General features: G+C 39.1%; 1 protein-coding gene across 1 annotated transcript; it reads right to left on the bottom strand.

Moving 5' to 3' along the window:
- Positions 1-6,762: 6,762 nt before the first annotated feature.
- LOC145813080 (uncharacterized) lies at positions 6,763-7,570 on the bottom strand. The gene is made up of 2 exons (XM_082908344.1): positions 7,282-7,570; positions 6,763-7,181 (listed from the first exon to the last, which is right to left on the bottom strand). Exons 1-2 carry the CDS (start codon positions 7,568-7,570, stop codon positions 6,763-6,765), a joined length of 708 nt encoding a protein of 235 aa, XP_082764470.1.
- Positions 7,571-13,950: the final 6,380 nt, after the last annotated feature.

Below are 13,950 nucleotides of genomic sequence, written 5' to 3'. Positions count from 1 at the left end.
TTTCGAACACTCGGATGAGTTCTGGTGTTCATTCATTCCTTTTCTCCTCTCGCATGCGGTGGGTTAGGACATCTTCGGTTTTGAACACTCGGATTAGTTCCGGTGTTTATTGTTACCTTTTCTCCTCTTGCATGCGGTGCGTTAGGACATCTTCGGTTTCAAAGACTCGGATGAGTTCCGGTGTTCATTCATACCTTTTCTCGTCTTGCATGCGGTGCGTTAGGTCATCCTCGGTTTCGAACACTCGGATCAGTTCCGGTGTTCATTCATACCTTTTCTACTCTCGGATACGATTCGTTAGGACATCCTCGGTTTCAAACACTCAGATGAGTTCCGGTGTTAATTCATACCATTTCTCCTCTCGCATGCGGTGCGTTAGGACATCCTCAGTTTCGAACACTCGGATGAGTTCTTGCGCTCATTCATACCTTTTTTCCTATCGCATGCAGTGGGTTAGGACATCTTTGGTTTCGAACAATTGGATTAGTTCCGGTGTTCATTCATACCTTTTCTCGTCTCGCATGCGGTGCGTTAGGACATCCTCGGGTTCGAACACTTGGATGAGTTTCGGTGTTAATTCATACCTTTTCTCCTCTCACATGCGGTGGCTTAGGACATCTTCGGTTTCGAACACTCGGATGAGTTCCGGTGTTCATTCATTCCCTTTCTCCTCTTGGATGCGGTGCGTTAGGACATCTTCGGTTTCGACCACTCGGATGAGTTCCGGTGTTCATTCATTCCCTTTCTCCTCTTGGATGCGGTGCGTTAGGACATCTTCGGTTTCGACCACTCGGATGAGTTCCGGTGTTCATTCATACCATTTATCCTCTCGCATGGGGTGCGTGAGGACATCCTCTGTTTCGAACACTCGGATGAGTTCCGGTGTTCATTCTTACTTTTTCTCCTCTCGCATGCGGTGCGTTAGGACATCTTCGGTTTGGAACACTCGGATGAGTTCCGGTGTTCATTCATACCTTTTCTTCTCTCGCATGCGGTGGTGCGTTACGACATCTTCGGTTTCGAACATTCGGATGAGTTCCGGTGTTCATTCATACCTTTTCTTGTCTCGCATGCGGTGCGTTAGGACATCCTCGGTTTCGAACACTCGTTTGAGTTCCGGTGTTCATTCATACCTTTTGTCCTCTCCCATGCGGTGCCTTAAGACTTCTTCGGTTTCGAACACTCGGATGAGTTCCAGTGTTCATTCATTCCTTTTCTCCTCTCGGATGCGGTGCGCTAGGACATCCTCAATTTTGAACACTCGGAAGAGTTCCGGTGTTCATTCATACCTTTTCTCCCCTCGTATGTGGTGGGTTAGGACATCTTCGGTTTTGAACACTCGGATTAGTTCCGGTGTTCATTCATACCTTTTCTCCTCTTGCATACGGTGCGTCCATCCACGGTTTCGAACACTCGGATGAGTTCTGGTGTTCATTCATACCTTTTCTCTTCTCGTATGCGGTGCGTTAGGACATCCTCGGTTTCGAACACTCGGATGAGTTCTGGTGTTCATTCATACCTTTTCTCCTCTCGCTTGCGGTGCCTTAGGGGATCTTCGGTTTGGAACACTTGGATGAGTTCCGGTGTTCATTCATACCTTTTCTCCTCTCGGATGCGGTGCGTTAGGAGATCCTCGGTTTCAAACACTCGGATGAGTTCCGGTGTTCATTCAGACCTTTTCTACTCTCGCATGCGGTGCGTTAGGACATCCTCAGTTTCGAACACTCGGATGAGTTCCGGTGTTCATTCATTCCTTTTCCCCTCTCGCATGCGGTGGGTTAGGACATTTTCGATTTTGAACACTCGGATTAGTTCCGGGGTTCATTGTTACCTTTTCTCCTCTCGCATGCGGCGCGTTAGGACATCTTTCGTTTCGAACACTCGGATGAGTTCCGGTGTTCATTCATACCTTTTCTCGGCTCGCATGCGGTGCGTTAGGACATCCTCGGTTTCGAACACTCGGATGAGTTCCGGTGTTCATTCATACCTTTTCTCCTCTCGCATGAGGTTCGTTAGGACAACTTCAGTTTCAGACACTGAGATGAGTTCCGGTGTTCATTCATAACTTTTCTCCTCTCGCATGCGGTGCGTTAGGACATCCTCAGTTTCAAACACTCAGATGAGTTCCGTTGTTCATTCATACGTTTTCTCCTCTCGCATGGGGCGCGTTAGGACATCCTCGGTTTCGAACACTCGGATCAGTTCCGGTGTTCATTCTTACTTTTTCTCCTCTCGCATGCGGTGCGTTAGGACATCTTCGGTTTGGAACACTCGGATGAGTTCCGGTGTTCATTCATACCTTTTCTCCTCTCGCATGCGGTGCGTTAGGACATCTTCGGTTTCGAACATTCGGATGAGTTCCGGTGTTCATTCATACCTTTTCATCGTATTTCCATTTCCTTTCCCTAACTTTCTCCTCTACCACTCAGGAAGAAAGATTCTCTCTAACCCTCTCCGTCCGTCCTTCTAGAACGTTCTCTCTTTTATTGTAGGAACAAATTAGCTTAGTCATTATCTTAAGAGGCCAAGCTTCACGCAAACTAATCTTGATTAGCCTACAAGACTGAGAATTTACGGGGTAATTGTAGCGTAATGATATTTGTTTAACTTAAGCAACTCATTTCATGTTTTCTAAATCGCCTAAGTGTTCAGTTCTCAAGTCCAAACGGATGAATTTGACATTCGTTTAATTGTCTTCCTAATTCCCTATCGTCTCTCTAACTTCCTATTTTTTCCCTAACTCTCTCCGTCCTTCTCCAACCTTCTCTCTTCTCTTCTACAAACCAATTAGCATAGGCAACTATTAGTATCATTGGCTTAGGTGGCTAAGTTTGCCTCCAACTAATCTTTCTTAGCCTCCAAGAAAGAGAATATACTGAGTAATGGTAGCTTAACGATATTACCTTTACCTTAGCAACTCATTTAATGTTTCCTAAATCACCTAAGTGTTCAATTCTCAAGTCCAAAAAGTTGAATTTCAATTCGCATCATATTTCCCTTTCTTTGCCCAAACTTTCTCTTCCACCACCAAGGAAGAAAGATTTTCTCTAACTCCCTCCGTCCATCTAGCTAGAACCTTCGCTCTTTTATTGCAGAAACTAATTAGCTTAGGTAGCTATTAGTTTCGTTGGCTTAAGAGGCCAAGTTTCACTCAAACTAATCTTGCTTAGCCTCCAAGAAAGGTAATTTACGGAATAATCGTAGCTTATCGTTAATAGTTCAACTTAAGCAACTCGTTTCATGTTATCTTAATCACCTAAGTGTTCAATTCTCATATCCAAATCGATGAATTTCAATTCCCTGTAAGTTTCATTCTATTTGCCTATCTTTTCCCCAACTATCTCTTCTAGTTCTCTGGAAGAAAGTTTCTCTCTAACTCTCTCCGCCCCTCTCTCTTTTTTCTAGGAACTAATTAGCATAGGCAACGCACAGTTTCATTAGCTTAAGTGGCCAAGTTTAACTCGAACTAATCTTGCCAAGCCTCCAGAAAAGAGATTCTACTTAGTAATTGTGCAAAACCGTATTAGTCTGACTTCAGCATCTCATTTAAAGTTTTGTAAATCACCGAAGTGTTCAATTCTAAAGTCCTAGAGGATGAACTTGAATTCCCTTTAATTTGCATCCCAATTCCCTTTCTTTTCCCTACCTTCCTCTCCTACCACTCAAGAAGAAAGTTTTCCTCTAACTCTCTCCGTCCTGCTCCGACCCTCTCTCTTTTGTTCTAGGAACTAACTAGCTTAGGCAACTATTAGTTTCATTAGCCTAAGCGGCCAAGTTTAACTCAAACTAATCTTTCTTAGCCTCCAAGAAAGAGAATATACGGTGCAATTGTAGCTTAACGACATTTCTTTTGCTTAAGTCCAAAAAGATGAATTTGAATTCTTCTTAATTTTCATCGTATTTCCATTTCTTTTCTCTAACTTTCTCCTCTACCACTCAGGAACAAAGATTCTCTCTAACTCTCTCCGCCCTTCTAGAATGTTCTCTCTTTTGTTGTAGGAACAAGTTAGCTTAAGAGGCCAAGTTTCACGCAAACTAATCTTGATTAGCCTCCAAGAAAGGGTGTTTACCGAGTAACTGTAGCTTAACGATATTAGTTTAACTTAAGAAACCCATTTCATGTTTTCTAAATCACCTAAGTGTTCAGTTCTCAAGCCCAAACGGACGAATTTGAATTCCCGTTAATTTTCATCCCAATTCCCTTTCATTTCCCTAGCTTTCTCTTTTTCCTCTTGCTCTCTCCGCCCTTCTCCAACCTTCTCCCTTTTGCTCTAGGAACTAATTAGCTTAGGCAATTATTAGTATCATTAGCTTAGGTGGCCATGTTTAGCACAAACTAATCTTTCTTAGCCTCCAAGAAAGAGAATATACGGAGTAATTGTAGCTTAACGATATTACTTTTACCTAATTAACTCATTTAATGTTTTCTAAATCACCTAAGTGCTCAATTCCCAAGTCCAAAAAGATGAATCTGAATTCGCCTTACTTTTCATCGTATTTCCATTTCCTTTCTCTAACCTTCTCCTCTACCACTCAGGAAGAAAGATTCTCTCTAACTCTCTCCGTCCGTCCTTCTAGAACGTTCTCTCTTTTATTGTAGGAACAAATTAGCTTAGTCATTATCTTAAGAGGCCAAGCTTCACGCAAACTAATCTTGATTGGCCTACAAGATTGAGAATTTACGGGGTAATTGTAGCTTAACGATATTAGTTTAACTTAAGCAACTCATTTCATGTTTTCTAAATCGCCTAAGTGTTCAGTTCTCAAGTCCAAACGGATGAATTTGACATTCGTTTAATTGTCTTCCTAATTCCCTATCGTCTCTCTAACTTCCTATTTTTTCCCTAACTCTCTCCGTCCTTCTCCAACCTTCTCTCTTCTCTTCTACAAACCAATTAGCATAGGCAACTATTAGTATCATTGGCTTAGGTGGCTAAGTTTGCCTCCAACTAATCTTTCTTAGCCTCCAAGAAAGAGAATATACTGAGTAATGGTAGCTTAACGATATTACCTTTACCTTAGCAACTCATTTAATGTTTCCTAAATCACCTAAGTGTTCAATTCTCAAGTCCAAAAAGTTGAATTTCAATTCGCATCATATTTCCCTTTCTTTGCCCAAACTTTCTCTTCCACCACCAAGGAAGAAAGATTTTCTCTAACTCCCTCCGTCCATCTAGCTAGAACCTTCGCTCTTTTATTGCAGAAACTAATTAGCTTAGGCAGCTATTAGTTTCATTGGCTTAAGAGGCCAAGTTTCACTCAAACTAATCTTGCTTAGCCTCCAAGAAAGGTAATTTACGGAATAATCGTAGCTTATCGTTAATAGTTCAACTTAAGCAACTCGTTTCATGTTATCTAAATCACCTAAGTGTTCAATTCTCATATCCAAATCGATGAATTTCAATTCCCTGTAAGTTTCATTCTATTTACCTATCTTTTCCCCAACTATCTCTTCTAGTTCCCTGGAAGAAAGTTTCTCTCTAACTCTCTCCGCCCCTCTCTCTTTTTTCTAGGAACTAATTAGCTTAGGCAACGCACAGTTTCATTAGCTTAAGTGTCCAAATTTAACTCGAACTAATCTTGCCAAGCCTCCAGAAAAGAGATTCTACTTAGTAATTGTGCAAAACAGTATTAGTCTGACTTCAGCATCTCATTTAAAGTTTTGTAAATCACCTAAGTGTTCAATTCTAAAGTCCTAGAGGATGAACTTTAATTCCCTTTAATTTGCATCGCAATTCCCTTTTTTTTCCCTACCTTCCTCTCCTACCACTCAAGAAGAAAGCTTTCCTCTAACTCTCTCCGTCCTGCTCCGACCCTCTCTCTTTTATTCTAGGAACTAACTAGCTTAGGCAACTATTAGTTTCATTAGCCTAAGCGGCCAAGTGTAACTCAAACTAATCTTTCTTAGCCTCCAAGAAAGAGAATATACGGTGCAATTGTAGCTTAACGACATTTCTTTTGCTTAAGCAACTCATTTAATGTTTTCTAAATCACCTAGGTGCTCAATTCTCAAGTCCAAAAAGATGAATTTGAATTCTTCTTAATTTTCATCGTATTTCCATTTCTTTTCTCTAACTTTCTCCTCTACCACTTAGGAACAAAGATTCTCTCTAACTCTCTCCGCCCTTCTAGAATGTTCTCTCTTTTATTGTAAGAACAAGTTAGCTTAAGAGGCCAAGTTTCACGCAAACTAATCTTGATTAGCCTCCAAGAAAGGGTGTTTACCGAGTAACTGTTGCTTAACGATATTAGTTTAACTTAAGCAACTCATTTCATGTTTTCTAAATCACCTAAGTGTTCAGTTCTCAAGCCCAAACGGACGAATTTGAATTCCCGTTAATTTTCATCCCAATTCCCTTTCATTTCCCTAGCTTTCTCTTTTTCCTCTTGCTCTCTCCGCCCTTCTCCAACCTTCTCCCTTTTGCTCTAGGAACTAATTAGCTTAGGCAACTATTAGTATCATTAGCTTAGGTGGCCATGTTTAGCACAAACTAATCTTTCTTAGCCTCCAAGAAAGAGAATATACGGAGTAATTGTAGCTTAACGATATTACTTTTACCTAATTAACTCATTTAATGTTTTCTAAATCACCTAAGTGCTCAATTCCCAAGTCCAAAAAGATGAATCTGAATTCGCCTTACTTTTCATCGTATTTCCATTTCCTTTCTCTAACTTTCTCCTCTACCACTCAGGAAGAAAGATTCTCTCTAACCCTCTCCGTCCGTCCTTCTAGAACATTCTCTCTTTTATTGTAGGAACAAATTAGCTTAAGATGAGAGGAAATATAGACTTTCTAAGAGAAAGAATCTTCCTCCAGACCCAAGAAGGGTCACTAGGAACAGAGACTTTCCAAAAACTTTTGCCTTTGAGTAAGTAAGATTTAACCCATTGGCACCACATCGACTTCTCACCCCCCGAGAAAAGTAACCAAATATGTTTGGCAATAGCAGCTCTATTCCAAACCTCCAGAGATTTAAAACCCAGACCACCTTCATACTTGGGAGCGCAAACCTTGTCCCAAGCAATTTTCGCACTATGCTTTTTTAGATCAACCCCGGACCAGAGAAAGGCTCTAAGTAAATTTTCAATTTCTCTAACAACCTTCTTAGGGAGGATGAACAATGAGGACCAATGGTAAAGAATGGTTTGGATAAGCTGAGCTCTACCAGCATAAGAAAGGGCTTATTGATCCAACTCTTAATACAACTAGTGATTCTGTCAATAAGCTGCTGGCAATCAGGGGCTCTCAACTTAGTGGTGATTAAGGGAACACCTAAGTACTTGAACCAGCCACCCTAAGACTAGGACCACAGCCGCAGAAAAAGATATTACTCTTGCCAGCACTAGGAGTAAGCCCCGAAAGACTCTTGAACTCCTCAAGCCCACGTATAATCAATTGCACAGTAGACGCATCCCCTTTGCTGAATATCATAAGATCATCAGCAAAGCACAAATTAACAATCTTAGTCTTCTCACATTTCCAATGGAATTTAAAAAGAGGATGCTTGGATTTCTCAGCAAGGATCCTAGCCAGGATTTCCATAGCCAAGACAAACAGGTAAGGAGACATTGGGTCTCCCTGCCTAAGGCCTCTAGCGCCCTTGAAATAACCATGTAGGCTACCATTGATGCAAATGGAAAACGACAGACTAGTGATTCACGCCTTAGTCAAGGAAATCATAGAGAGTGGAAAGGCCACATAGCCTTTAAGACATCAATAACAAACTCCCATCTAACAGTATCGTAGGCTTTCATAATGTCAACTTTCATAGCACATTTAGGAGTAACGGACTGACGATGATAACCTCTCATAAGCTCTCGGGACAAAAAAATATTATCAGAGATCCTCCTACCTTGCACAAAAGCAGCTTGAACAGGGTAAGCTCTCGGGACAAAAAAATATTATCAGAGATCCTCCTACCTTGCACAAAAGCAGCTTGAACAGGGTCAATCAAATCAGGGAGGACAGCCTTAATTCTGTAAGCAATAATCTTGGCTATGCACTCATAGACTGCGTTGCCACAAGAAATAGGCCTAAAGTCACCCACTCTCAAAGGAAAGCAACTCATTTCATGTTTTCTAAATCACCTAAGTGTTCAGTTCTCAAGTCCAAACGGATGAATTTGAATTTCCTTTAATTTTCTTCCCAATTCCCTATTGTCTTTCTAACTTCCTATTTTTTCCCTAACTCTCTCCTTCCTTCTCCAACATTCTCTCTTTTCTTCTACAAACCAATATTAGGCAACTATTAGTATCATTTGCTTAGGTGGCCAAGTTTAGCTAAAACTAATCTTTCTTAGCCTCCATGAAAGAGAATATACAGAGTAATTGTAGCTTAACGATATCAGTTTTACCTAAGCAACTCATTTCACGTTTTCTAAATCACCTAAGTGCTCAATTCCCAAGTCCAAAAGGTTGAATCTGAATTCGCCTTACTTTTCATCGTATTTCCATTTCCTTTCTCTAACTTTCTCCTCTACCACTCAGGAAGAAAGATTCTCTCTAACTCTCTCCATCTGTCCTTCTAGAACGTTCTCTCTTTAATTGTAGGAACATATTAGCTTAATCATTATCTTAAGAGGCCAATCTTCACGCAAACTAGTCCTGATTAGCCTACAAGACTGAGAATTTACGGGGTAATTGTAGCTTAACGATATTAGTTTAACGTAAGGAACTCGTTTCATGTTTTCCAAATCACCTAAGTGTTCAATTCTCAAGTCCAAACGGATGAATTTGAATTTCCTTTAATTTTCTTCCTAATTCCCTATTGTCTCTCTAACTTCCTATTTTTTCCCTAACTCTCTCCGTTCTTCTCCAACATTCCGTCTTTTCTTCTACAAACCAATTAGCATAGACAACTATTAGTATCATTGGCATAGGTGGCAAAGTTTATCTCTAACTAATCTTTCTTAGCCTCCAAGAAAGAGAATATACGGTGTAATTGTAGCATAACGATATTACCTTTACCTAAGCAACTCATTTAAGGTTTTTTAAATTACCTAAGTGCTGAATTCCCAAGTCCAAAAGGATGAATCTGAATTCGCCTTACTTTTCATCGTATTTCCATTTCCTTTCTCTAAGTTTCTCCTCTGCCACTTAGGAAGAAAGATTATCTCTAACTCTCTCCGTCCGTCCTTCTAGAACGTTCTCTCTTTTATTGTAGGAACAAATTAGCTTAGTCACTATCTTAAGAGGCCAAGCTTCACGCAAACTAATCTTGATTAGCCTACAAGACTGAGAATTTATGGGGTAATTGTGGCTTAACGATATTAGTTTAACTTAAGCAACTCATTTCATATTTCTAAATCACCTAAGCGTTCAGTTCTCAAGTTCAAATGGATGAATTTGAATTTCCTTTAATTTTATTCCTAATTCCCTATTGTCTCTCTAACTTCCTATTTTTTTCCTAACTCTCTCCGTCCTTCTCCAACCTTCTCTCTTTTCTTCTACAAACCAATTAGCATAGACAACTATTAGTATCATTAGCTTTGGTGGCTAAGTTTAGCTCAAACTAATCTTTCTCAGCCTCCATGAAAGAGAATATACATAGTAATTGTAGCTTAACGATATCACTTTTACCTAAGCAACTCATTTCATGTTTCTAAATCACCTAAGTGCTCAATTCCCAAGTCCAAAAGGATGAATCTTAATTCGCCTTACTATTTCCATTTCCTTTCTCTAACTTTTTCCTCTACTACTCAAGAAGAAAGATTCTCTCTAACTCTCTCCGTCCGTCCTTCTAGAACGTTCTCTCTTTTATTATAGGAACAAATTAGCTTAGTCATTGTCTTAAGAGGCCAAGCTTGACGCAAACTAATCTTGATTAGCCTACAAGACTGAGAATTTACGGGGTAATTGTGGCTTAACGATATTAGTTTAACTTAAGCAACTCATTTCATGTTTTCTAAATCACCTAAGTGTTCAGTTCTCAAGTCCAAATGGATGAATTTGAATTTCCTTTAATTTTTTTCCTCATTCCCTATTGTCTCTCTAACTTCCTATTTTTTTCCCTAACTCTCTTCGTCTTTCTCCAACCTTCTCTCTTTTCTTCTACAAACCAATATTAGGCAACTATTAGTATCATTTGCTTAGTTGGCCAAGTTTAGCTCAAACTAATCTTTTCTTAGCCTCCATGAAAGAGAATATATACAGAGTAATTGTAGCTTAACGATATCACTTTTACCTAAGCAACTCATTTCATGCTTTCTAAATCACCTAAGTGCTCAATTCCCAAGTCCAAAAGCATGAATCTGAATTCGCCTTACTTTTCATCGTATCTCCATTTCCTTTCTCTAACTTTCTCCTCTACCACTCAGGAAGAAAGATTCTCTCTAACTCTCTCCGTCCGTCCATCTAGAACGTTCTCTATTTTATTGTAGGAACAAATTAGCTTAGTCATTATCATAAGAGGCCAAGCTTCACGCAAACTAATCTTGATTAGCCTACAAGACTGAGAATTTACGAGGCAATTGTAGCTTAACGATCTTAGTTTAACTTCAGCAACTCATTTCATGTTTTCTAAATCACCTAAGTGTTCAGGTCGCAAGTCCAAACGGATGAATTTGAATTTCCTTTAATTTTCTTCCTAATTCCCTCTCGTCTCTCTAACTTCTCATGTTCTCTAAATCACCTAAGTGTTCAGTTCTCATGTCCAATCGGATGAATTTGAATTTCCTTTAATTTTCTTTCTAATTCCCTATTGTCTCTCTAACTTCCTATTTTTTCCCTAACTCTCTCCGTCCTTCTCCAACCTTCACTCTTTTCTTCTACAAACCAATATTAGGCAACTATTAGCATCATTTGCTTGGGTGGCCAAGTTTAGCTCGAACTAATCTTTCTTAGCCTCCATGAAAGAGAATATACAGAATAATTGTAGCTTAACGATATCACTTTTTCCTAAGCAACTCATTTCATGTTTTCTAAATCACCTAAGTGCTCAATTCCCAAGTCCAAAAGGATGAATCTGAATTCGCCTTACTTTTCGTCGTATTTCCATTTCCTTTCTCTAACTTTCTTCTCTACCACTCAGGAAGAAAGATTCTCTCTAACTCTCTCCGTCCGTCCTTCTAGAACGTTCTCTCTTTTATTGTAGGAACAAGTTAGCTTAGGCATTATCTTAACAGGACAAGTTTCACGCAAACTAATCTTGTTTAGCCTCCAAGAAAGAGAGTTTACGGAGTAACTGTAGCTTAACAGCATTAGTTTAACTTAAGCAACTCATTTCACGTTTTCTAAATCACCTAAGTGTTCAGTTCTCAAGCCCAAATGGACGAATTTGAATTCCCGTTAATTTTCATCCCAATTCCCTTTCATTTCCCTAGCTTTCTCTTTTTCCTCTTGCTCTCACCGTCCTTCCCTCACCTTCTCCCTTTTGCTCTAGGAACTAATTAGCTTACACAACTATTAGTATCATTAGCTTAGGTGGCCAAGTTTAGCTCAAAGTAATCTTTCTTAGCCTCCAAGAAAGAGAATATACGGGGTAATTGTAGCTTAACGACATTACTTTTACCTATGCAGCTCATTTAATGTTTTCTAAATCACCTAAGTGTTCAGTTCTCAAGTCCAAACGGATGAATTTGAATTTCCTTTAATTTTCTTCCTAATTCCCTATTGTCTCTCTAACTTCCTATTTTTTTCCCTAACTCTCTCCGTCCTTCTCCAACGTTCACTCTTTTCTTCTACAGACCAATATTAGGCAACTATTAGTATCATTTGCTTAGGTGGCCAACTTTAGCTCAAACTAATCTTTCTTAGCCTCCATGAAAGAGAATATACAGAGTAATTGTAGCTTAACGATATCACTTTTACCTAAGCAACTCATTTCATGTTTTCTAAATCACCTAAGTGTTCAATTCCCAAGTCCAAAAGGATGAATCTGAATTCGCCTTACTTTTCATCGTATTTCCATTTCCTTTCTCTAACTTTTTCCTCTACTACTCAAGAAGAAAAATTCTCTCTAACTCTCTCCGTCCGTCCTTCTAGAACGTTCTCTCTTTTATTGTAGGAACAAATTAGGTTAGCCATTATCTTAAGAGTCCAAGCTTCATGCAAACTAATCTTGATTAGCCTACAAGACTGAGAATTTACGAGGTAATTGTGGCTTAATGATATTAGTTTAACTTAAGCAACTCATTTTATGTTTTCCAAATCACCTAAGTGTTCCGTTCTCAAGTCCAAACGGTTGAATTTGAATTTCCTTTAATTTTCTTCCTAACTCCCTATTGTCTCTCTAACTTCCTATTTTTTCAATAACTCTCTCCGTCCTTCTCCAACCTTCACTCTTTTCTTCTACAAACCAATATTAGGCAACTATTAGTATCATTTGCTGAGGTGGCCAACTTTAGCTCAAAACTAATCTTTCTTAGCCTCCATCAAAGAGAATATACAGAGTAATTGTAGCATAACGATATCACTTTTACCTAAGCAACTCATTTCATGTTTTCTAAATCACCTAAGTGCTCAATTTGCAAGTCCAAAAGGATGAATCTGAATTCAGCTTACTTTCCATCGTATTTCCATTTCCTTTCTCTAACTTTCTCATCTACCACTCAGGAAGAAAGATTCTCTCTAACTCTCTCCGTCCGTCCTTCTAGAACGTTCTCTCCTTTATTGTAGGAACAAATTAGCTTTGTCATTATCTTAAGAGGCCAAGCTTCAAGCAAACTAATCATGATTAGCCTACAAGACTGAGAATTTACGGGGTAATTGTGGCTTAACGATATTAGTTTAACTTAAGAACCTCATTTCTTGTTTTCTAAATCACCTAAGTGTTCAGTTCTCAAGTCCAAACGGAAGAATTTGAATTTCCTTTAATTTTCTTCCTAATTCCCTATCGTCTCTCTAACTTCCTATATTTTCACTATTAGTATCACTAGCTTAGGCGGGTAGGTTTACCTCCAACCAATCTTTCTTAGCCTCCAAGAAAGAGAATATACGGGGTAATTGTAGCTTAACGATATTACTTTTACCTAAGCAACTCATTTAATGTTTTCTAAATCAACTAAGTGCCCAATTCCCAAGTCCAAAAGGTTGAATCAGAATTCGCCTTACTTTTCATCGTATTTCCATTTCCTTTCTCTAACTTTCTCCTCTACCACTCAAGAAGAAAGATTCTATCTCACTCTCTCCGTCCGTGCATCTAGAACGTTCTCTCTTTAATTGTAGGAACATATTAGCTTAGTCATTATCTTAAGAGGCCAAGCTTCACGCAAACTAGTCTTGATTAGCCTACAAGACTGAGAATTTACAGGGTAATTGTGGCTTAGCGATATTAGTTTAACGTAAGGAACTCGTTTCATGTTTTCTAAATCACCTATGTGTTCAATTCTCAAGTACAAACGGTTGAATTTGAATTTCCTTTAATTTTCTTCCTAATTCCCTATTGTCTCTCTAACTTCCTATTTTTTCCCTAACTCTCTCCGTCCTTCTCCAACATTCTCTCCTTTCTTCTACAAACCAATTAGCATAGGCAACTATTAGTATCATTGGCTTAGGTGGCAAAGTTTACCTCCAACTAATCTTTCTTCGCCTCCAAGAAAGAGAATATACGGTGTAATTGTAACTTAACGATATTACCTTTACCTAAGCAACTCATTTAAGGTTTTCTAAATCACCTAAGTGCTGAATTCCCAAGTCCAAAAGGGTGAATCTGAATTCGCCTTACTTTTCATCGTATTTCCATTTCCTTTCTCTAACTTTCTCCTCTACTACTCAGGAAGAAAGATTCTGTCTCACTCTCTCCGTCTGTCCTTCCAGAACGTTCTCTCTTTTATTATAGGACAAAATTAGCTTAGTCATTATCTTAAGAGGCCAAGCTTCACGCAAACTAATCTTGATTAGCCTACAAGACTGAGAATTTACGGGGTAATTGTGGCTTAACGATATTAGTTTAACTTAAGCAACTCATTTCATGTTTTCTAAATCACCTAAGTGTTCAGTTCTCAAGTCCAA

This window comes from Camellia sinensis, chromosome 15 (genome assembly GCF_055761805.1).
Source record: "Camellia sinensis isolate YWXY chromosome 15, ASM5576180v1, whole genome shotgun sequence".
In the NCBI taxonomy this organism is placed as follows: Eukaryota; Viridiplantae; Streptophyta; class Magnoliopsida; order Ericales; family Theaceae; genus Camellia; species Camellia sinensis.
This window is presented reverse-complemented; position numbering and strand designations above follow the sequence as displayed.